This window comes from Pelophylax lessonae (genome assembly GCF_965119305.1).
Source record: "Pelophylax lessonae genome assembly, chromosome: 11".
Taxonomy (NCBI): domain Eukaryota; kingdom Metazoa; phylum Chordata; class Amphibia; order Anura; family Ranidae; genus Pelophylax; species Pelophylax lessonae.
Window position 1 is genome coordinate 3,829,742 of NC_138778.1, and position 23,793 is coordinate 3,853,534.

A 23,793-nucleotide genomic window follows, 5' to 3' on the forward strand; every position below is an offset into this window, starting at 1 on the left:
GTTATGGCGTTGAACCACTATAGAGTTAGTTCAAAAAGTTTTGGTCAAATAGTGTTGGTGTAATAGCCATGCTTTGTGGTGGCCAAGCATGGTTAACACACCAACACGTTATGGCATTGAATCACTATAGAGTTAGTTCAAATAGTTTTGATCATATAGTGTTGGTGAAATAACCATGCTTTGGGGTGGTCAAGCATGGTTAACACACCAACGCGTTATGGCGTTGAACCGCTATAGGGTTAGTTCAAATAGTTTGTCATATAGTGTTGGTGTAATAACCATGCTTTGGGGTGACCAAGCATGGTTAGCACACCAACACTATATGGTGCTGACCCGCTATTGGGTTAGTTCAAATAGTTTTGGTCATATAGTGTTGGTGTTTTAACCAGGTATTCGAAAACGTTTGGCCACATAGTGTAAAATTTTGATATTAAATTGATATTTACGTGTGTTAGAATATTACAAATAAGAAACAGCTAACACAGCCATACAAACAGTTGAAACCTTTACAGTTTTTACACTAAAATTTTACCAAAATACAACAGAACATGAGATAGACATCTCACCAACATCAGGTTACAAAGGTTTAAAAACCAACCTACAACAAGCACATTGGTTCATACAGGCAACAAAACAACAGCTAGAAGCACAGGGTACGACACCGCACACCTTCCCAGTTAGACCTTTGTGTTGGTGGACATGTCTGTCAAGCGTTGAAAGGCTAAGCCATGCGTTTTTTTGGTGGCAGGCTCATGCGAAGTCTGCCACCTTAGGGGGAAGTCATACACATAGCTGTCCACTACTGCTCAACGAAAGTCCTACCCTCAGAAAATCTGTATGCAGGGCAATGAATTGCCAACCAGGCACAGTATAGTTAGAGATGGAAACATTCTTTGAAAATGAACATACAATAATATCTAAGCAGCGTGGAGTATGAACATGAGGTTACATAGTGCCAGGGAATGTATTGTGAAGTGGAGCGGATGGTACGTTCATTTCCAAAAACGTCCACAATGACTTTCGGCAAGACAGCTACATGTACAAACATCAACTTGGGGGGTGGGGGGTTCAGGCCAAGAACAGATAAAAGGCAACAGTTTAGCATGGGTGGGCAACCAAAGCGGATTGCTGAAAACAGGTTATTATGGTACTTGTCATCCCCGTAGGTTCAGCACATTCTCCATCATAGGCATAACCATAAAACCTTGCAAGGATAGAGCTCCCATTTCTTTTAAAAGACTATAGTCTTGACTATCAAACACCATACCTTTCCACAGATTGGAAACTTTGTGGTTTGGCAAATGAAACCACACCACTTATGTAGAGAATTATTGGAAATAATCTTGTAAATATAGAGAAAAAAATCTGAAAATTATGCATATGGTGAGAACAGTATGACCAACAGGGTGCTCAACAGATATTGATTGGTTGCCTTAAAGTGAATGGTCAAGGCGGGTGTGAAACGCTTGAAGCTCTAGCTTACCAGGAGACTCCCCCTCACACATATCCAACACAGCGCCACTCAACGTCAAACGGCTGCGAGGAAACGGGAAGGGAGAACGAGGGGAGACAAAGGGAACACAACAAAAAAAAAAACAAAAAAAACAAAACACTTAGTGTTTTTTGGTGGGAGATGGAGAGAGAAGAATATCGGCATTTTTCCGTCTTTGTAATTACAGTAAACCTTGATTATTTTTTTTTAAATCATTCCATTTTGAGAGATTCGAGAGAATCCAAAGAGATGAGCTGAAGAGTTAACTAAAGCCCAGTACACACGAGTCGAAATTCGGCCGGAATTTTCGTCCGACGACCGATCTGCCGATTTTCGGCTTGTTAGTATGGTGCTCCCGGCAACCGACTCCGACTTTTCGGCCGAAAAAATCCTGGTGTGCAGGCTATATAATTTTTGTCGACCATCAAAACAACGTCTTTTTCGTCTCTTTAGTACAGATTTCGATGGGGAAAAATCTTATGAGCAAGACTAGGCATGCTCAGAGATGAAAGAACACATACAAAGCAATCCAACACATGACATCACTTCTGAAGTAGAATTCTGTGGTGCGGGAAAATTTGTGTGCAGTCTAGAGCACATTCCAACCAACAGACACCACTCTGGACAAAAGACGGACGACCGGTCGGCGGAAATTCGTTGCGTGTGTACGGGGCTTTAATCTTTAGTTTAAAATGTTTAAACAGTCATTTAAGTACTTTAAGAATTTTTTTCCTATGAGATATGGTAGAGTCCGAATTTTTTTATCTAGAATATTATATCTCCAGAGGCAGAACAGAGAATAAATCTTCTTACCTGTAGACATACTATCCCCAGGAGACAAGCCATCTAAGATACTGTTCTCCGAAGACTGAGGACTGGAAGCAGACTGACTTGGTGGCTGGGGTGGAGGAAGAGATGGCCTTTGCCGTGGTTTGGGAGTAGGACGGGCTTTTGTTAAAGTGCTGCTCACAGATGGGGGTGAAGCCAGGTTTGGGGTCAAAGAAAGAGAGCCTTGGTAGCTGAGTCCATAAGGTGATGGTGTGCTGGGAGGGGTCGGGGAAAGACTGACAGGAGAAGGCTGACCTGTTGATTGGTCTGATACTGCTCCTGTCTGGGTGTAAGTTATCTTAGGTGGAACCGGTGCAAGTTTCTTGGATGCTGTGAAAACAAAAACAAAAAGTTGAAAACCGTGAGATCAGTTAGGCCTGTACATTTTTCAAAATCGTACTATTTGGATTTCACCCCAATATCGTAGCGGATTCTCTTGAGGTCTGTAGAGAAAAAAGCCTTCACAGACATCATATTAAAGGATCTTACCACCAACCATCCAGAAGTCTATTGGAATACTAAATCATATCTAGGAAGTACCTTTCCTAAGGGAATGAGGACTTTGTTCCATTGAGAGCTGGCTTAGGCCTATTCCACCTGCAGACACCATATGACCAGTGCTTGGACTTCCCTTTGGTCCAGAAACCGGAGAAAGCTCTTTCCCTTTTAACGTACTGCAAAAGAAATTTGCAACATTCATTAAAAAAGTTACCCTGACTGGATAGCCACATTTTGGCCCAAACATTATTATCTATTAGCAAACAATCTATTTAGCTGTGTCCTACTACTTTTTTATTTGAAGACTATAATACAGATTAAAAACCAGCAATTTATATTTAATCTAACCGATGCCCAATTAAGATTTCGGCATTGTTTTTCAGAAATTAGCACTTGAACTTAAAACTGGGAACACCTTTTTTCAGGACCATATATACATTACAGAAGCTTCCAGTTTCCTCCTTTTTTAACTGGTATTTCCATTGCTCTTGAAGGTGGTATTAGAAATCTGAGTTTTTCTTAAAAAAAAAAAATCAAAAAATCAAAATGTAACTAGCTAGATATAAGATTGGATTTAAGTTTATAAAACTGGTGATGTTAAGACGCTTCTTAAATAAGCTAGCATTTCCAACAATTCTATTTCAAAGCTTTTTTTTTTTAAAACAAAGAGGCAACTATATATTAATTTCAGCAGTTGCTCAATGTTCCATACCAGTGGTCTCCAAACTGTGGTCCTTTGTTAGCCTTTATCTGGCCCTTGGGGCACTATTCAGATCACTGATTTGAGGAACTATTCCTAACACGGACACCAACAGGGGGGCATAATTCCTCCAAATGATACCAACGATGGGGCACTATTCTTCTCAGTAATATCAATGATGAGGCACTATTCCATCCAACGACAGGGGGACTACTCTTCCTTCCACTGACTCCAATGATGTGGCACTATTCCTTCCACTGACTCCAATGATGGGGCACTATTCCATCCAATGACACCAACAATGGGGCACTATTCCTTCCACTGACGCCAATGATGGGGCACTATTTCTTCCACTGACATTAACCATAGGGGCACTATTCTTCTCACTAATATCAATACTGAGGCAAAATTCCATCCAATGACACCAATGATGAGGCACCATTCCTTCCACTGACATTAATGATAGAGCACCATTCTTCTCACTAATTTCAATGATGAGGCACTATTCCATCCAATGACACCAAAGATGGGGCACTATTCTTCTCACTATTATAAATCATGAGGCACTATTCCATCTAATGACAGAAATGATGGGGTACTATTCCTTCCAATGACACCAATGATGGGGTACTATTCCTTCCAATGACACCAATGATGGGGTACTATTCCTTCCACTGATACCAATGATGGGGCACCATTTCTTTCCATTGACACAAATGATGGGGCACTATTCCATCTAAGGACACCAATGATGGGGTACTGTTACTTCCACTGACATTAATGATAGAGCACTATTCTTCTCACTAATATCAATGATGAGGCACTATTCCATCTAATGACACAAATGATGGGGCACTATTCCTCCCACTGACACCAATGATGGGGCACTATTCCTCCCACTAACACCAATGATGGGACACTATTCCTCCTATGGATACCAATGATGGGGCACTATTCCTCCCACTAACACCAATGATGGGGCACTATTCCTCCCACTAACACCAATGATGGGGCACTATTCCTCCCACTGACACCAATGATGGGGCACTATTCCTCTCACTGACACCAATGATGGGTCACTATTCCTTCCACTAACACCAATGATGGGGCACTATTCCTCCCACTAACACCAATGATGGGGCACTATCCTCCCACTGACACCAATGATGGGACACTATTCCTCCTGGTAACACCAATGATGGGGCACTATTCATCCCACTGACACCAATGATGGGACACTTTTCCTCCTGGTAACACCAATGATGGGGCACTATTCCTCCTCCTACTGACCACAGGCAGTATGCAACTGAACGCCATACCTGAGACATTGTTTTTTTTTAAGGATGTCAGGCATGGGACTTTTTCCAACCTCACTGGCCATAATCTGGCCCCCCTAAAGTCTGAACTGGCCCTTTGTTTTGAGAAGTTTGGAGACCCTTGTTCTATAAAGAATGAGCCAAATTGTTTTCATAATAACTATTTTAGCTCGAGGCTGTGAAATGGCAGTGTAAAAATCTTGCACATATTTTTCTATCCTCTTGCTTTCACCCGGCCTTCATCAATCTTTCATTTCTGTTATATTTTCCCATCCTTTGACATTGGCATTGTCATCATGGGCTGCTGAGTAGAAATTGTGGACAATTTCGTAAATGTCAGCTTTTTTTTTTATGTTTGACAGTCAAATGATATACAGAATTTCTTACAATTAAGAAGAGACCGGTCTTTGACTAACCCAATTTTATCACCTTTACTATTATTGCTCTGCCACTGATCATGGAGACCTAGCTTCCTTATAGCTGTCTAATTCTGCTCGTAAAAGGAACTATTGAGACTGACTCATGCCGCTGACTCATTGTTCAAAGAAGCGCATTTGAAATTTGTTGCCTTCAAACCCTTACAGATATTTTAAGCCTTGCAAGTCCTTTGGGGGGATTTTCAACAGCTTAAGCACAAAGACACTGAAATTCTTCAGAATTTATCTTAGCTGTATTTATCTTAGCTGTTTGGATGATTACCTGCCAAAAAAGGAACAATGTCTCGGGTCTAGCAAGCCTTTGAACTCTACATCCTTTCCATGGTGAGGCAGTTTTATTAGATACACAGCAGATTTTTATTTTTTTAATTACCTAGTCAGCTTGGTTCCTTTGTCTCGAGCACAGGAACAGCTGAGCCATGGGGGCGAGGCAGACATTGCGGGTAGGTTAGGGTTACCAGATGGGTCAGGTTTGGTTAGGACGAGTGGGGTTTTGATGTAAAGGGGTGAGACGTTAGGCTCAGAAGCGTGAGTTTCAGAAAGGGAGCTTTGCTTAGTGAGGTGCAAAAAGCAAGGTTTAGGGTTGGAGTTTATGTCAAGCTTTGGAGGGGAAGGAGGCAAAGTTTGGCTGTAACCAGCCCACCGAAAGGTAGAGGTGGCATCAGGCCTGAAAGATGGTGGAGCTTTTGGAGGGTGAGGATGGAGGGTAGGGAGCTGTGAGCATGGGTACGAAAGGGGTCTGTCTTCTTCAGGGGAAGGGTAGTTGTAACAGGAATCCGACCACTGGGGCGAAACCTCATCTCCGCTGTTCGGTGTTGGGGTGCGGAGAAAAAAAATAAATAAAAAAAGACACAGGAACAACAACAGAAAAAAAATAGAAAACAGAAAACAAGAGCAAAAATATTTGTACAAGGAAGAACCCAACAAGTGTATAGATAAAATGATATGAAGTGCGAACGCATAAAGCTGGAAAATAAAGGCAGAAATTGGCGAGAAAGCCATTGCGCTGTAAAACACAGAGCGAATGAATGCAGATTTTATGGTAGCTGCAGACACAATACATATAGCCAACACGCACAAACACAAACAATCGCCAAACATGCAATTCTGAACAGCAACAACACATAAAAGCAGACACAATCTAATATGCAAGGATCTGAGCTGATGGCTCCTAAGGACACATTTTGGATGCAAGGAATACTTTGTTGTGCCTTGGCCTACTTAAATTTGCCTGTCTGGTCAACAAGATTCAAAAAAAGGTTTGAGTGGCGTAAAACCAAGATAGAAAAATTCAGGAGAGAAACATAATACTGAACAGTTATGCCTACAAACATTGCAAATTAGCACACTTTACTGGACAAACCCACCGAAAAAGTATCTGTTAAATTTCGATTGCAAAAATGAGTTGTATTCCACCGCATACTATTGGCTACTCCTAGGCCTTATTTAGGATGCAGTACCTTATAGGGACCAAAACAATTCTCAAATTTTCCTAAATTGTCAACACCAATGTACAATAAAAGCTCATGTGCACGAGCATTGTTTTCCTACATTTCAAAAGGCATGTCAAATGCAGGTCAGCATATTACCATTGACTTCAATTGGGTATTGTAGAGGACAACTCAGAGCAGCCGTTCTCAACCAAGAGGGTTCCGCTAGAGTAGGATTTCATAACTAGGGTTCCTCCAAAGGTTGGTAGGGGTTCCTTGAGCAATGAGCAATTTCTGCCTCTCACATAAGTTCCCACTAACACCATTCATCGTTAGCTATCTGGAAGGGGGTAGTTCTTCAAACCGACCACAAGTTTAGAGGGCATTTTTCCCACTGCCCATCACACTAATGTGTCATGATGAGTTATAGACAGTCATTTTTAGCAGGAGTTCCCTGAGACCTGAAAAAGGTATTTCAAGGGTTCCTCTGCTTTAAAAGGCTCAGAAAAGCTGTTCTAGAGGTTGTTGGGGTTTCCTGACCACCAATCTAACAGGGCATGCCTAGACATGCCACCAGTGGTTATTTTAGATGTCTGCAGGAGCATTCTTCCCACTACCCACCACTGTAAGGTGACACTTTTTTACTTTAATTTTGTGATAATTTCTGATACATTTTTTTGTGATTATAACTGAACATTATAATTATTTTTAATTCAGAGCATTTTACATAGTTGGTATGGTTAAATAAAGGCACTAGTCTATCCAGGCCAATCTATGTGGGTGTTTATACCAATTCCCATATTTTGCGTTTGGTTAAATGTCCATCTACGAGGTTTTTCTGAAACTATCCACTCTTCCCTCTGACACCACTAATTGTGATTGAAGAGACAAGAACTCACTGCTCAAGGTGGTGTAATTGCCTGATGACTCACACCGGTGCATGCTCGCCTCCGTGAAAACTTGATAAAGAAAAAGGAATTGGCAGCACTCCAGGTTGAGTCAAAATCCAGATTTATTGACTGGACATCCAAATATGACAATCGTGACAAGGTAGACGCGTTTCACACACTGACTGTGTGCTTAATCATTACGATTAAGCACACAGTCAGTGTGTGAAACGCGTCTACATTGTCATGATTGTCATATTTGGATGTCCAGTCAATAAATCTGGATTTTGACTCAACCTGGAGTGCTGCCAATTCCTTTTCCTTCACCACTAATTGTGGAAGGGAGTTCCACATCCTTACTGCCCTGACAGTAAAGAAGCCCCTACCCAGTTTAAGGTTAACTAGCTTCTCCTCCAACTTCATTGAGTGGCCACTTGTCTTCTTAAGCACCCTAAAACTGAATCTGATAGAATTACTATTGAGGTATTTGTATATCCCTATCATATCTCCTCTTAAACGTATCTTCTCTAGGGAGAATAAGTTTAATGTTGGTAGTCGTTCCTGGTAACTGAGGTCCTCCAGTCCCCTTATTAGCTTTGTTGCCATTTGTCTCTAGTTCCAGCACATCCTTCCTGAGGACTGGTGACCAGAACTGGACGGCATTCTCCAGATGTGGCCGAACCGGAGTTTTGTAAAGTGGTAGAATTATACTTTTATTTTAGTGTTAAAGAACTACCATGAGTGTCAAATAACTCTAGACGTGCCAGGTTTTATTTTTGTTTATATATATATTGTTAGGTCTAGATATAATTTTTAGCAAGGGTTCCCTGAGACCTGAAAATTATTTCAAAGGTTCCTCTGGGGTAAAAAGGTTGAGAAAGGTTGAGAAAGGCTGGTTCGGGGCTTCATTTGACTTGTTTTGTCCTCCTATTGAGGTACAACTAAACTGTAGGCAAAGCAGGTGAAATGAAGCCTTTTATGGAATGCATGCATTTGACTTGCACTTTGAATGGGAAAGCTTGCTTGACAAGAGCACCTACATGAGCTCTAAAGAGGATTTGGCCACCATAAGTCACTGCACTTCGTTCATTGGCGTAAATCATGGGAGGAGTTTACAATTGGGGATTAAAGATTCAAAAAAGCTTGTCTATAAGAACTCAATGGCAAATACTAACCAATAAAAATAGAAGATTACATCCTGCATATGTTCATGTGCGTATATCAGGGACGGTCAAACTGCTTCCAGCCAAGTTATGCCTTGAAACAGCTGCAAGTCCTGACCAGGTGCAACCATACTAACTGTTTCAGGATTGGCCACCTTACCAGTTTTGCAGCACAGATTAGCCAATCATGAAGCAGTGGGAGGAAGAACGTCCTAAAACCAGAGCTTAGAAGGAAGATCTGCAACTAGATGGAGATTTCCTTTAGGAAAGAGCAGATCATATGAAGGCAGCTCTGTTCCTGAGTATCAGAATGGAATATAAAAAGAATACAAATAGGTAACCTTATTTTATTTTTGAACTGCTTTTTTTTGACCGGTCCCTGTTGTACTGGGATCATGAGGGCCTGAGCTGTTTAAAGCGGACACACAGACATAAATAGAATAGAAAAGCCATGGTATAACATAAAAAGCAGCAAAGGCTCAATGACCGACCAGCCGGCAGCCATGAAACGGGTGAGTGAGAGGTGACGCACAGGCTGCTAGCCACGCACACAGCAAAGCAGTATGATGTCGCTTTGTGTTGCAAGGAGGCCGCTTTTAGGTCCTGCATTGGGCAGATATACGAGCAACCACAGCCCGGGACTTATGGCCAGAGCAAAATGGCTGGCGTGTATGTATGTGTTTGCATGTGGTATTAGAGTGCTTAAGTATAAAAAAAGATTCTATCAATGAATATGATATACATTTATTAAAAAAAAGAAGAATGCCTTTCTCACCAAAAGCATCATTGGGGAAATCCAATGTACAGGTGTTGCAAAAGTAGCAAACGAGAACAATTGTGTTGATCGGTTTGCAAACAAACATACAGTCATGTAAAGAAGGAAGTACACCCTATGGTAATTGTTGACTTTTTCAACATGCAAAAAATGAGGTCTTCATTCAAACAGTGCCAAAAGATAGTGGTGAGATTTTTGAAAAAGTATTGCCCTTTTTAGTTGATGTGTCGAAAGCAGAAAAAATGGGCATCAGTTTGTTGTGTATGGGCTGAGTAGCCGCAGACCAGTCAGGGTGTCATTGCTGACCTGTGTTCACAGTCAAAAGTGCCTGAAACAGGCACGTGTTGAACAATGAGTTTGGGGTGTTGACTTGGCCTTCAAGTTCTCCAGATCTCAATCCAATCAAGCATATGTGGTTTGTGCTGAAAAAACAAGTCCGATCCATGGAGGTCCCCACCTCCCAACTTACAGGACTTGAAAAGGATCTGCTACTGATGGTTTAGTGTCAGATACCACAGTGTACCTTCAGAGGTCTAGTGGAGTCCGTGCTGCAATGGGTCAGGGCTGTTTTGGAGGCAAAAGGGGGACCTACTCAATCTTAGGTGGGCCGTCTGAAAGGTATGGCTGATCGGTGTAGATAGTTGTACTATGCATTAAGGTGCAAAACTGTCTGTGCTCCAGCTCCCGCTCCAGACCCCCCCTTTTTCATACTTGAGCTTGATTCAGTCCAGCGATGTGCACGAGTGCAGCGGCATCACAGCGGGGCCGAGTCCCGCTGTCTGTGTAAATGGATGCAGCAACAGGACTCAGGAGCAAGCCCGCACGGGTGCGCCCAGAGAAAGAGGCTTTCTGTGGGGGGGCACCCGACCCGATGAAGAGGAGGAGCCTGGAGTGGAGGCGGGGCACCCCAGAAGAAGAGGATTGGCGCTGCTCTGTGCAAAATTATAGGCATTTTTTTTTTGTAAAAGGTTTACAACCACTTTAGGTAAGGCTGACTGCCATAGATGGTTAGTAGACAGGTTGTACCTGCATACTCCCTAAGGAGATCCTATTCTTTGGCACCTAATCGGGAATACAGGGTTATAATTTCATGGATTTAAAGTGGTGGTACCTAACTTGTCCATGTGACCAATCTGCATTTTCATTATTATAGATCACGAGCAGTGGCGGCTGGTGCTCGGCAATTCAGGGGGGGGGGCGGCAAACCAATGCACGCGCAACCCTCCCCCCCCCCCCCCCGGGTCGGTCAGTTGGGTCAGTCAGTCAGGTGACACATTCCTCCTCCGCCCCCCTCTCTGCCTTCTTACCTCCTCCCCTCCTTCCTCCTGTCGGGAGCCGGGGAATGCTGGATGGCTGAGCCGCTGTCCTCCTGCCTCCTCCAGCCGCCGTGTGTCTTCTGCCTCTTCCTGGCCACTGGCCAGTAAGATCGCTTCTCTTTTCAGCCAATCAGGAAAGGGGGGTCTCACAACCCTCTTCCTGATTGGCTGGGAGGAGAGACAGTGTGACAATAGCGAATATTCATTCACTATTGTCACAAAACTGGGTGGGCTCAGGGCGCAGAGCCCATCCTTTTCTGAAGCCTATTAGAGCCTCTGGCTCTAATCACGTGCTTCAAAAAAAAAAAAAATCCCCTATTGGAATCCATGCGTCCGGTGCCCTGCATGTAGATTAGGCGGCTGGAGGCATGGCTGGGGGGGCGGCGCCCCTGCGCCCTCAATGGACGGGCCACCCCTGATCATGAGAATGAATACACCATGTTAATTTTAGGTCTCATTTATATCACCTTTATTTGTAGGCACTGTATGAATGAAGTGTATGCTTGCCTGTTCAAATAGGAAAAATAAAAACCCATGGGATGTACTTACTTTTTCACAGGACTGTATATTTGTATAAAAGCTAATTTTTGAAGCAGTAGCATTTCTAAGAAGTGTTTTTTTTTTTTTTTAAATATCTCAGGAGCTAGTGTAAGTACAGGTTGAAGCATTTTTCTACCCAGTTGCAGATTTTTTTTATCCTAAAAATGGTGCAAGTGGTCCCCGATTCAAGTCTCATGCAAGTATTATCAGCAGCGGGCAATCACAAAACAGGGTTATCAAGAGACAACTTGCATCAGTTTTGAGGGTCAACTTAAAGACACTCTTTTAGGAAAGAACACCAGAGGCTGTCTCTTTAGCGATTTGCAGTTCAGATCATTATTCTCCAATGCAAAGTCAGACCCTTATCGGAAATCAGTTGTGTTAAGATTGGTTGCCTGGAGAAAGGCTGCCACAAAACTGTATAAGCATGGTTGTCCTCCAATCACAGACAGCCTGTCTTAAGAATACATCATTTAGATGAGGGCTCTGACTTAATGCAGCCATCAGGCGTCCGGTAAAATTTGATGAGTGTTGTAAATCACCAAACAGATCCTGTTTGTGAGACAGTGGAATTAATTTACTAAAACTGGAGAGTGCAAAATCTGGACCAGCTCTCAATCCGCTTCCAGTTTTTTTTTTGCCAAGGCTTAATTGATGAAGCTGAAGTTAGAAGCTGATTGGCTACCATGCACAGCTGCACCAGATTTTGCACTCTCCAGTTTTAGTATATCAACCCCAGTGAAACAAGTTCAGCTCTTTCCTTACGACCCTGATCAAATCAAGATAGTTCTGCAGCTGAGTCTCAAAACACTTTAAATTGAGTTGGTCTGCCATTTTTAACTTTTAAAACGGCCAAGGGCATGACTTCATTGACTTTCTTAAAGTGGAGTTCCACCCATTTTCGTAACTTTAGATGTATGTAATCCCCTTTAAAACGACTTTTACCAATGGAAACTTTTTTTTTTTTGCTAGTAAATACCTTAATTTCTGCTTTATTCCTCCTCTCCTCGCTTCCGGGTCCGATCGGCGATGACGTCATTTGGCGATTCACAGTGTGTGCTGGGATGTATTCCATTCCAGAAATCTCGCAGTATTACCTGTATTCAGGCCGTGACCTGCCCCGCCTCCTCTCAGTGAGTTGTACTGTATGCATTGTATTCAGGCCATTCTCTGCCCCGCCTCCTCTCAGTGAGCTCAGTGAGGATATAATGCTTTCAGTCCTCGCTCACTGAGAGGAGGCGGGGCAGAGAACGGCCTGAATACAATGCATACAGTACAACTCACTGAGAGGAGGCGGGGCGGAGGCGGGGCAGGTCACGGCCTGAATACACACAGTACAGCTCAGCTCCTGGGTAATACTGCGAGATTTCTGGAATGGAATACATCCCAGCACACACTGCGAATCGCCGAATGACGTAATCGCCGATCGGACCCGGAAGTGAGGAGAGGAGGAATAAAGCAGAAATTAAGGTATTTACTAGCAAAAAAAAAAAAAAAGTTTCCATTGGTAAAAGTCGTTTTAAAGGGGATTACATACATCTATGTAATCCAACCTATTAAAAATGGGTGGAACTCCGCTTTAAGGCCCACTACATGCCACCCCCTCTGTCCATCGAGGGTGCCTCAAAGGCTAGTAAGGGTGGTATGACTAGACAGTTGAGATGATGGGTAGGGAAGACCTGTCCAACATTTAGAAATGTTGAGCCCTTTTGCCAATAAAAGTTTAAATTGGTTGACAGGTTTGCTATAAATTAAGGGATCTGGACAGTTCCAATGAAAAAAAAAAAAATCATTTTTTTTTCTAACTCTTAATGTTATAAAAACAAATCCAAATGGCTTTGGTCTAAAGACAACGAGGCCTTCAAAAATGTGTTTTGTGTGTTATTGTTGAATTGCATGGGCACGGTAAATACAACCGAATGGTGACCAAAATGGATAGCAGGTTGATAAACCTAAAAGCGGTCTTGGGAGACAGAACGGCAATAAGGGTGGGCAGGGTGGCGAAAATGAAAAGTGGAGGTGATGGCAGTTGAGTGCTTACCTTGTCCTCTCAGGACCCGGCTGGGAGCCGCTACTGGGAGGAGTAGGGGAGGGACTTTCTACGGACAAGTCGGGGTTTGGTGACTGAGGTGTGACTGCGTTTTCGAGCGAAGGTGGAGGAGCAGGGGGCTGCACAGCGGGAGGGGTGGAGGGGCCTTTGCGGACTAAGGAAGAACCGCGGCGGGCAACCCAAGAAGTGTCCATCACCCGTACGCCCATGCTATGGGGGGAATACAAAGACATCTGCTTACCATCTCTACAAGGGAGGTTAGAGAAAGAGAAAAGACTGAGCCACAAACAGTGTGATAAACAAGGTCCCCGCAGTGGGGAACGAAAAACACAAACAAAAACATGAAGAGGTTAAAGTAAAAGAAATAAAATACACACAACACAAAAAACATGAATACACAATCCCACCTGGAAAACAGCAGATCGTTCCAATGAAACAGAATATAAAACATACCATTCTAAACATAAATTCTGAAACCAGTTGCCTATGGCACATGTTTTACGAGTCATATTTCTGTTTGCTTAGGATTCTGAGCTTGGAGCTAGGTACACAAATATTCTAAATCTAAAAGCTAGTCTCCAAATGCTCCATCTACTTTCGAAGCTCCATCATTACTACTAGACCAATGATCCCTCTGGATTCCTTAAAAAATTGGATTTTTGACTTACCGTGAAATCCATTTCCCTGATGTCCTTTGACGGACACAGCTCCTGATCTTCTTAACCATTGGGTTATACTGCCCCCTACAGGAGTAGGACACTAGGCAGAAAAAAAGTCTGGCTACACCTATGGGCAGTCCCAGGGGGGTATATTCCCGCTCTCTGCTATAGGGACTCAGTTTTGTTACAAGCAGTGTCAGAAGAATTACAACTCCACAGAGGGGAGGGTGCTGTGTCCGGCAATGAACATCAGAGAAATGGATTTTACGGGAAGTCAAAAATCCCATTTTCTCTTTTGTTCATTGATAGACCCAGCTCCTTATCTTCTTAACCATTGGGACGTCCCAAAGCAGTGTTAAACATGAGGGGTGGGAACAGCGAAAAAGAAATTCCCAAGTGTAACTATAGCCACCAGGTAAACAGGAGCTCAACCCAAACAACTGGAGCTCACCTGAAAAAAACAATACAACCTCAAAGAGGACCAAATCCTCTAAATATCAGCCTGCAAAAACCTTGCAGACAAAGGAAGCATTCGAAGATGCCAACACATCCACTTTATAGAACTTTGTTAAAGTGTGCACTGACAGCCAGGTGGCTGCCTTGCAAAACCTGCGTCAATGACACCTGATGATGGAAGGACCAGGAGGCACTGAGCGCAAGAGTAGAATGCGCCTTGACAGGGAAAGGAGGAACCTGACCCCGGATGGAATAGACCTGAACCACCGTCTGTCTGATCCATCTGGAAAAGGTCGCAGAGGAAACGGATAACCCTTTCCGAGGCCCATCCATGAGCACAAATAGTGAGTCTGACTTCCTAAAAGACTCCGTAGCTGCCAGGTACACCCTAATTGCCCGGTCCACATCTAAGGCATGCAAAGCAATTTCCTTTGGACGTGTTGGCCTGGGACACATGGAAGGCAACACAATGTCTTCATTCAAATGAAAATCAGAGACAACATGAGGAAGGAACGACCGACAGGGGAAAATAATCACCTAATCACTGTGAACCACCAGTAAGGTGAACGACAGCATAACGCCGCCAATTCCGACACCCTGCACGCAGAGGTGAAAGCCACCAAAAAGGCCACCTTCTGGGACAGCGTAAGCAGGGAAATCTCCTGAAGATTCTCAAAATGAGGCTTCTGTAGGACTGAGAGCACCAAATCGAGGTCCCAAGGCAGCAACAGAGACCACACTGGAGATGTCAAATGCCTAACTCCCTTAAGAAAAGTATGCACCAAGGAGTATGTGGCCAAGGGCCGTTTAAATAAGCCTGTTAAAGACAACACCTGACCCTTGATAGTGCTCAAGGCCAGCTTCTGCTCAACCCCCCCCCCCCCTCCGTCGGTTGAAGGAAGGTCAAGACCTGAGCCACTGAACAAGAGCCTCCCTTGTAGGAACCTCGTACAGAACTGTGCAAACAAGACCGCCTCGAAGGTAGACACCATCAGACCCAGCACCCACATGCAAGTCTGGAGGGATGACTATCTGCTGGACAGCAGGAGATGAATTGCAGCATGTAGGAGATTGTCCAAAGGAAGAAGCACTCTGGCTAAGGCCGAGTCTAGAGTCCGACCCAGATAATCCAGCTTGTGGACGGAACCAGAGCAGACTTCTGAAACTTCAGAATTCAGCCAAACTCCCTCAAACTCGTATGGTGATTTCCAGGCTTTCCACCAGAGCAGTAGGAGACTCAACTTGCAGAAGGAGGACGTCCAAGTAGCCCAGTACCATGATCCCCTCTTGGCATAACATACTGGCACCAGGACCAAACACTTTCATGAAGACCCGAGGAGCAGAGGCGAGACCAAAAGGTAATGCCACAAACTGATAATGCTCCTCTCCCACGGCAAAGTGGGGGAAGCGCTGGTGCCCAACACATATTGGAATGTGAAGGTAAGCATCCTTGATGTCGAGGGAGGCAAGAAAATCCCCCTGGTGCAGGGAAGCCACCACTGTGTGAACGGACTACATTCTTAACTTCTGCACCCGCACAAAGCAGTTCAGTGCCTTGAGGTCCAGAATTGGATGCACCCTGCCTTCCTTCCGGAGGACTGTAAACAGGTTTGAGTAAAAACCCTGAAAACGTTCCGGGACCATCACCTGTAAAGTAAAAGGTTTTGCACCGCCCCAAAAAGAGCCTGTAAACGGACCGGGGACAGTCGCACATTGAAAGGAATAACCTTACCGGAGGGCAAGAATGAAACTCGATCTTGTAGCCTGACCCAATGACCTCGTGGACCCACGTGTTCTTGTACCAGGGGAGTGCACGGGTCCAGGAACCAGCGAAGAAGTTCCCCCACCCCAGATACAGATGAGGGCGCACCTTTCTGCTGAAGGGGCCTTGTCTGCTGGTCTGGAGAAGCCTGCGATTGACTTGCCAGACCATATTTGCTTGGATCCTCCAGGGGAGGCCCTAAAGGGCTCCGATCCCGTTGTCAGTCGACCCTGAGGGATGAAACAACTTCTTTTGAGCCGAGAAGGAGGGCCCATATCTACGACGAGGGTCCTTGCCCTTAGTAGCCTGCCAAAGAAAGGTACTCTTCCCCCTGTGAGACCTTTGATGATGTCATCCGGGGTAGCACCAAACAGGCGATCTCCTTGAAAGGAAAGATTAGTCAAGGCCTTTTTAGAAGTTAGGTCCACAGACCAGGAACTGAGCCAAAAGACATGTGGAAGGACCACTCCCGAACAGAGAGCCGAGTCACTAGGGGAGTCACATCCAAAGAGGCATCACAGATATACTGCAGCCCCTGGACCAGCTGGCCGTCAAAGGTGGGGGGGGGGGGCTACTCCCCCTCCTGGTCAAAGCGTAAAAGCTTAACTTACTCAGTCAGAGTCTTACTTAGTCAGAGACTGCGACACCAGGGCAATGGTGAAAATTGGCCTAAGTGCCGAACCAGCCAGGGTATACAAATTGCGGGCCACAGCCTCCGCCTTCCTGTCAGCCGGGTCCTTAAAGGACGGGGATTCTTGGAATCATGGTTGCCTTGTTTAATCTGAAAACCGGAGGGTCCACCACTGGTGGAACAGTCCACTTCTTAAGAACCCTAAGGGGGACGCTTTGGTCGTCCCCACTCTTCTGTGACAATTCTGTAAAAATAGGAGGGTAAAGGGAATGCCTTTGCCACTCTGGATGGCTCGTGAGTGCCAAAAGGGAAAATGCACCATCGCAGTGGAAGCTGCATCCTCCAACTGCATCCTCCAACTTTAAGTCTCAAGCAGAGATACAATCAGTGCGTCCACCAGCGCCTTTTTGTGCGTGGTTTCAGAAGCGGAGAATTCATCCTCACTATCTGAGGATTCAGGGAGTGTGGTCGCAGACCCAACAGAGTGACCCACGTCCATGGTGGCCAAATCAGATCCAGGATCAGAGGAGACAGATGAGGCAGGGGAAAGTGGGGGGGGGGGGGGGGGGTGTGTGCGCATTATGCCAGCCCGTCGCCCAAAAGCCAACTCCACCTGGGACACAAGGGACTCCAGGACCGCCATCAGTTCATCGATGGATGGATGGGCCCCACAGAGGGGAGATGTGCTCCAAAAACTCCATGAGTCACCAGGATGACCCCCACAAAGTGTAAAACACTACTAAGGGGCAGCCCCCACCGCTCTGGCAGCACCACCTGGTTGCTAGTCCCAGAGTGACAATCGATCCTCAGCAGAGAGGGAGAGGACCCCACCAGACTCCCCACCCCACAGAAACCAGGCACCGCAGCCACCAGGTGAATCTGTACTGCACGTGCGGGGGATCAGGAAATTAAAGGATCCAGGAGTCAGCACTAGGGTATGAGGAGGAGCTCCCACTGCTGAAATCGCCGCCCAGAGGGCTCCACTCCATTTGCCATTTTTAATGGCAAACCCCCGCAAAATAGCCGCCGGACTACACAAACATTTCCGCCGCGCATTGAGCACACAGGCTACAAGAAAATGGTGGCCCCGCGTGGCACTACGAGGCACCCAGGGACCCGGGAAGGATCCCTAGACCTCAAGGACAGGCCCAGGCAGAATGGGGAGCCCTGGCAGGAGACCCCACCAGGTACAACCCCCCCCTGCATAGCTGATCGTCCAGTCACCGGCGGTGCATCCCCCCCGTCCCCATCGCTAGAATAGCGTCCTGCCCCACACCCAGACGGTGGACCGAACCTCGCCACACAGCCCGAGCATAAGTGGAGGGGCCCATGTCCACCCCAAAACCCTTCAGGGGGAGGTGGGGGACAGCTACTTACCATCCCAGGAACCAGGCGGGCACTGCCCCAGACAGAACCCCTTGCCATCTAAATAACTCGGCCAGGAGGAACGCTGCAACTCGGTCTGAGACCCGGTCGTATGCGACCTCATGAGGCCAGCACCTGTCCGGTGGGGCTATGTCACGCCCAACCTAGCGTGGAGCTGAGGTCTGCACGCACTCGCTGGCCAGACTGGGGTGACCACTGGATCCAGATTATCCAGCCCTTTGCCCAGTCTGGCAGTGGATTGTAGATCTCACTGGAAAAATCCAGGAGAAAAAAATTCTATCTAAAAAGAAAAAAATTGCCAGGACCAGAAATACCAGCAAGGAACTAGGTCCTTACTCCTGACTAGGCAGAAAATAACCTAGTACCTATAGAAGAGAGAGGGAATATAACCCCTGGGACTGTCCATAAGTGTATCCAGACTTTTTTTCTGCCTGCTGTCCTAATCCTGTAGGGGGCAGTAAAACCCAATGGTTAAGAAGATCAGGAGCTGTGTCTGTCAATGAACGAAAGAGAAATTGCCATTATTTCTAAATTTTCTTTATTATTCCACCAGTGTACAGTGCTTCAAGCGGTCAAGAAGGCACCATGCATCCTCCACATGACAGCCATACACAGTACTGACAGGCGTCGTTTTTTACATTTGGTGCAGAAAAGTTTTTTAGAATTGTACAATTGAGTCAAACAAAAGAGTGCTTAAAGAATGACTCAATATGATTAAGATATTTGAAAATTCCCAGCTCTGTGGAAAGGTTCTACACTTTACTAAACCTAAATATGGTGTAAGGGATAGAAATAGAGTAGGAGGGTCAATTCACAAGCATAAAGATTATGAACGGCCTTAAAATCTCTACCCCAGACAATCAACTTTTTGGCACATTTTATGCTGCCAGGAGTCAAGCGATTCTATATATGTTCTAAAGCTACTAAGAAAAGTTATGGCCGACTCTAAAGCACATCTGTGATTAACCTGTGCAGTGCAAACCAGTATTAGAAATGAGATGCAGGACACAAGCAAATATCGTTAGATCTTTTTATGGAGTTTCCTGGGAGGCACATATTTATTTGAATGATGACATAAGTCAAGAAATTCACAGCTAATCCCACTCTGACCTATTGGCCCAATCAACATGTTAGTTGTCCTTCTAGATCTATGGCCCATCAACATGATGGTTGGCCTCCTAGACCTATGGCCTACCGACATGATGGTTGTCATCCTAGACCTATGGTCCACTGACATGATGGTTGTCTTCGTAGACCCATGGCCCACCAACATGATGGTTATCCTCCTAGACCTATGGCTCACCAACATGATGGCTGTCCTCCTAGACTGTTGGCCCACCAACATGTTGGTTGTCCTCCTAGACCTACGGCCCATCAACATGATAGTTGTCCTCCTAAACCTATGACCCATCAACATGATGGTTGGCCTCCTAGACCTATGGCCCATCAACATGACAGTTGCCCTATTTGCCCATCAACATGAAGGGTAGTCCTATTGGCCCATCAACATGATGGTTGTCCTCCTAGACTTATGGCGGTGAAAAGGCAGCCTCAAGGGACATATGGTACTTTTTTTGTGTTGTATAGGATGGTTTAACCAATCAATCATTCTTGAGATTTCTACATTTTAAGAACAAAAACAGACACAAGGAAGACATTTAATCAATGGATGTGTACATAAGTGCAAACATCTATTTCATGGTCACCAGTGGTTTTCATCCCAGTAGGGGAAACATTTTGTGCCATCGTACAGAATCACAAAGATTGCAAATCAAAGGCTTTCTGCTAACATTTCAGGGCTGCAGCTCTATTTGAAGACAGCTCTCTAAAATTTTACAGCATCGTAAAACAATCCCGATCATCTTATATGGGCCGGACGCAGATGGTGCAGAAGGGAGTGAGCACAATCTTTAAGAAGCCATAAAAAGCTGAAACATGAAAAATCCTCTGCTTAATGAGTACATTAAAAATTCCCAGTGGAAAACTCAGGCAGTCTGAAAGCTGTTACTGGAGTACAGGCCGAATCCCGTCATCAATCTTAGTAAAGCAAACACTTTCTGGGCATCCTGACCACAAATAAGAATATTTAAACTGGAATTCCAACCCAAAGTTTATTATTTGGATAGAGTAAGGATCAGAAACTCCATCAGGTGTCTACTTCTGTGTACTTATTAAGGCTATTTCATACGGTTAGCTGTGTCATCTTCCAGAGAGGCAGGAGCGATCTCCCTCTGCTGTCAGAATCAAAAGAGCGTTCCCGCTCTCGGAGGAACCACCTTATATTGAGGACAATGAATGCTGAGTGGGCTCTGATTGGTAACGTCATCTGCCTCTTCTCTCCACCTCAGCCAATCAGAGCCCACCTAGTTGTCAGGACCTGGGTCATCTGCTGGTGGCACTGTGCTTCCAGGAGCAGAAAGTTGTAGTTCCAGTGTATACCAGCGGGTGGCTCCCAGCAGCCAGCAGATCCCAGTATTCAGTCTCCTCCTGCTGCGGACTGCTGGCAAGGAACTTAAAGAGGAGCTCCAGGCTCCCTCCAAAAAATTTAAAGTTAGCAGCTACAAATACTGTAGATGCTGACTTTTAATATAAGGACACTTACCTGTCGAAGGATCCAGCGATGTCATCAAATGAGCAGATTCTTCAATCGGCTTCGGGTGCAGGTGGCAGTATCTCAAGTAAGGCAAACAGGAAGTGATGCCTTGTGGCTCTACATCCGGTTTCTTACTGTGCCTGCGTGAGCTGCGGTGCGCCTTGTGAATGGTCCCTGTGATGTGTCCTAGAAGACTGTGGGGGAAGGAGGGAGGGGGAGCAACTTCTGGCTCAGCCGGAAGTGGGAGCGAGTACCTGTTGAAACCAGGTACATGCCCCCCCCCCAAAAAAATGTGGTAGTAAGGGGGGGTGCAAACAAGCAGAACTTTGCCTTTTGGGTTGCTTTAAGTCCCTCTTCTGCTGATACACCTTGCATCAGAGTTTTGCTTTGCACCTCGCTGCCTTATATCTGCTCACCTTGTTCCTGATCCCAGTCCTGGTTCCCCCCTTTCTTGCATCTTCGGTATTCCCTATGACCTGTGCTCCTCATCTTGTATATATTGTATATATTGCATATAGTAGTTTTTTCGTTAGGCATTTTGGTTATATGGTTGAAGTTCACTTGTATTTTTAGGTTGGCTGTTTCCTGGTGCGTGGATGTCTTTTGTTTTACTATTCTTAAATTGTCTTTACTATATATGGTCTGGTCTCAGTTACTAAGTGTAGCCACGTGGATCTGGCCATCCTTGATTCCTGACAGTATTCACTGACAAAAAATACAAGGCAGTTTCTGAGTGGAGGGATTTTCTTGTTGCCAGCAACAAAAACCAGGGAAGTCACTCCTGTATTCCTGGAAGATGACACGTCTTGCAGAGTGTAGCCAGTGCTACTACAGTGCACTGTGGTGTCCCCATCTGCCAGACCATTATAGCATGTGGAGCAACAGACTGAACCAAGCTGGCCCACAGTGAGTTTTTAAGGGGCATATATTTCTGGAGTTAGGATTTAAAGCAGCCATTCTCAACAGGGTTCCAGGGAAACCTAGGGGTCCTCTAGAGAAGTGGTCTCCAAACTGTGGCCCAGTGGCCAGATGTGGCCCTTTGCTTGCTTTTATCCAGCCCTTGGGGCACTATTTTATTAACGGACACCAATGAAGTGTACAGTTCCTCCCAAAGACACCATCAATAGGGCGCGCCTGCCAATGACAATGATGGGGTTCAGTTCCCCCCAATGACACCAACAATGGGGTTCAATGACAAAAATGATGGGCCACAATTTTTCCAAATGACACCAATGATAGGGCATAATTCCTACCAATGACACCAATCATGGGGGATTGTTTACTCCCGCTGATGCTGGGACATTTTGTACTCCCGATCGCCAGAGTCTGGCCCCCTAAAGTCTGAAGGACAGTAAATTTGACCTTTGTTTAGAAAGTATGGAGACCCCTGCTCTAGAGGTTGTTAGAGCTTCCTTGAGCTGTGGCTGTGTCATCTCTTATTTGATGGTGCCTGCACAGTTCCAGGGCCAACACTACTAGGCTGTCTGTGAGAGAGTGGCATCTTATCCACAGTTAAAAGAGGGGGGGGGGGTTTCCACAGGCCACCAATCTAAGGGGAACTTTTCTTACTGACTGTTCCGGAGATGACTTTAGTAGGTTTTCCCTGTGATCTGAAAATTATTTTAGGGGTGCCAGGAGTAAAAAGGCTGCTGATATAGTATATCTAAAGTCACAAACTTTTTGGATGGAGTGAGAAAGGACTAAAACCCCTGTGAGTTTATTTTGGCCAATAGTGTCCCATTGGGGAGATTCCTTTCATCTTCTGTTCTGTGGACCCAACAGGAAGTGAAGGGAAATTCTCATTTATCCAATTTTCATCAGAACACCAGAGATCAGGATCCCTCCAATTTTCTTCAATCTAGAACACAATTTGTTCAACAATGTCAAGGCTTGATGAGGTGGAACCCTTTAAAACCCTAAAATGTGTTGGATTTTTATGATAGAAGAGCTTGGATAAAACAAATTTTGATACGTTTTTCTGCTTTTGGTGCCTCTCTCATTGCCCACCCAGTCTCTACTCGAGCAATAGAAACCTGATAACAGTAAGCCTTCTGCACTCCATGTTGCAGTGTTGGGGTCCTACTGTAGGGTCAATTCCCAAGTACATTTTCCCTATGTTTGTGTAGGTTTCCTTCACCCACTCTGCTTTCTATGCAAAACCATATAGATTGCTTAATTGCATTCTTCCACAATTGACCCTCTCCGGTTTACCAACAGGGTTTGTGCACAATATTCCTTATGAAAACCACAGGGCTAAAAAAGACTTGGTTTTTCAATGGGGCACTTCCGGAGCCCGTTGCCGTACCCTACTAAAAGCTCATCAAAACTGCTGCAAACGCACTCCTGAACACTCTTGTAGCACCACCGCCAAGGTAAGAACAGGCCCATATAAAACACATGTGAAAGGGTCCCAAGACTGTATTGGGGACATTAGACTGTAAGCTCCTTTGAGCACAGACGGGATCTATGTACTCTAAAACACTGCGAGCCCTGCTGGCGCTTTAAAAAGTTCCATAAATGAAACAAAACATAGGAACAGCCAATAAATGATTACACAGAACAGACACAATATGTACACAGTTCAGGACATTGACCATGCACCCAGCGAAGGACAGAAGACTCTCCAGAACGAGACTGCAGGGTACAGGACATGTAGGTCGGAGAGGCAAGTCAGGGAGGCACATCTTACCTTTGAATTTTCCTAAGGCTGCATGGACAAAAACACAAGCACCGTTAGCGTGGAGAGACACTGAAAAAAGGGAAAGTGGCAGGAGTGGCGGATACCATTAATTCTAGCACTGGGCTCTGCAAAGTCGGCACGTTAAGTGGCATCAACCTCCTTAATAAAAACAGCCAAGAACACCGCTGAAATAC

At 45.1% G+C, this 23,793-nt stretch overlaps 1 protein-coding gene across 5 annotated transcripts in view; it reads right to left on the reverse strand.

Annotated features, from left to right (window-relative positions):
• Positions 1-23,793, reverse strand: part of ARHGAP44 (Rho GTPase activating protein 44) — a 152,566-nt gene that overhangs the window by 9,660 nt on the left and 119,113 nt on the right. For 2 of the 5 annotated variants that reach the window (XM_082272665.1, XM_082272662.1), the window contains exons 17-21: positions 23,609-23,626; positions 13,424-13,642; positions 5,645-6,076; positions 2,861-2,994; positions 2,306-2,650 (exon numbers count right to left, since the gene is read on the reverse strand). In XM_082272665.1, coding sequence (XP_082128791.1) covers positions 2,306-2,650; positions 2,861-2,994; positions 5,645-6,076; positions 13,424-13,642; positions 23,609-23,626 — 1,148 coding nt within the window. Of the gene's footprint in view, positions 1-1,483; positions 1,537-2,305; positions 2,651-2,860; positions 2,995-5,644; positions 6,077-13,423; positions 13,643-23,608; positions 23,627-23,793 lie in introns of all 5 variants that reach the window. The other 3 variants (XM_082272664.1, XM_082272663.1, XM_082272666.1) reach the window with 3 other exon arrangements.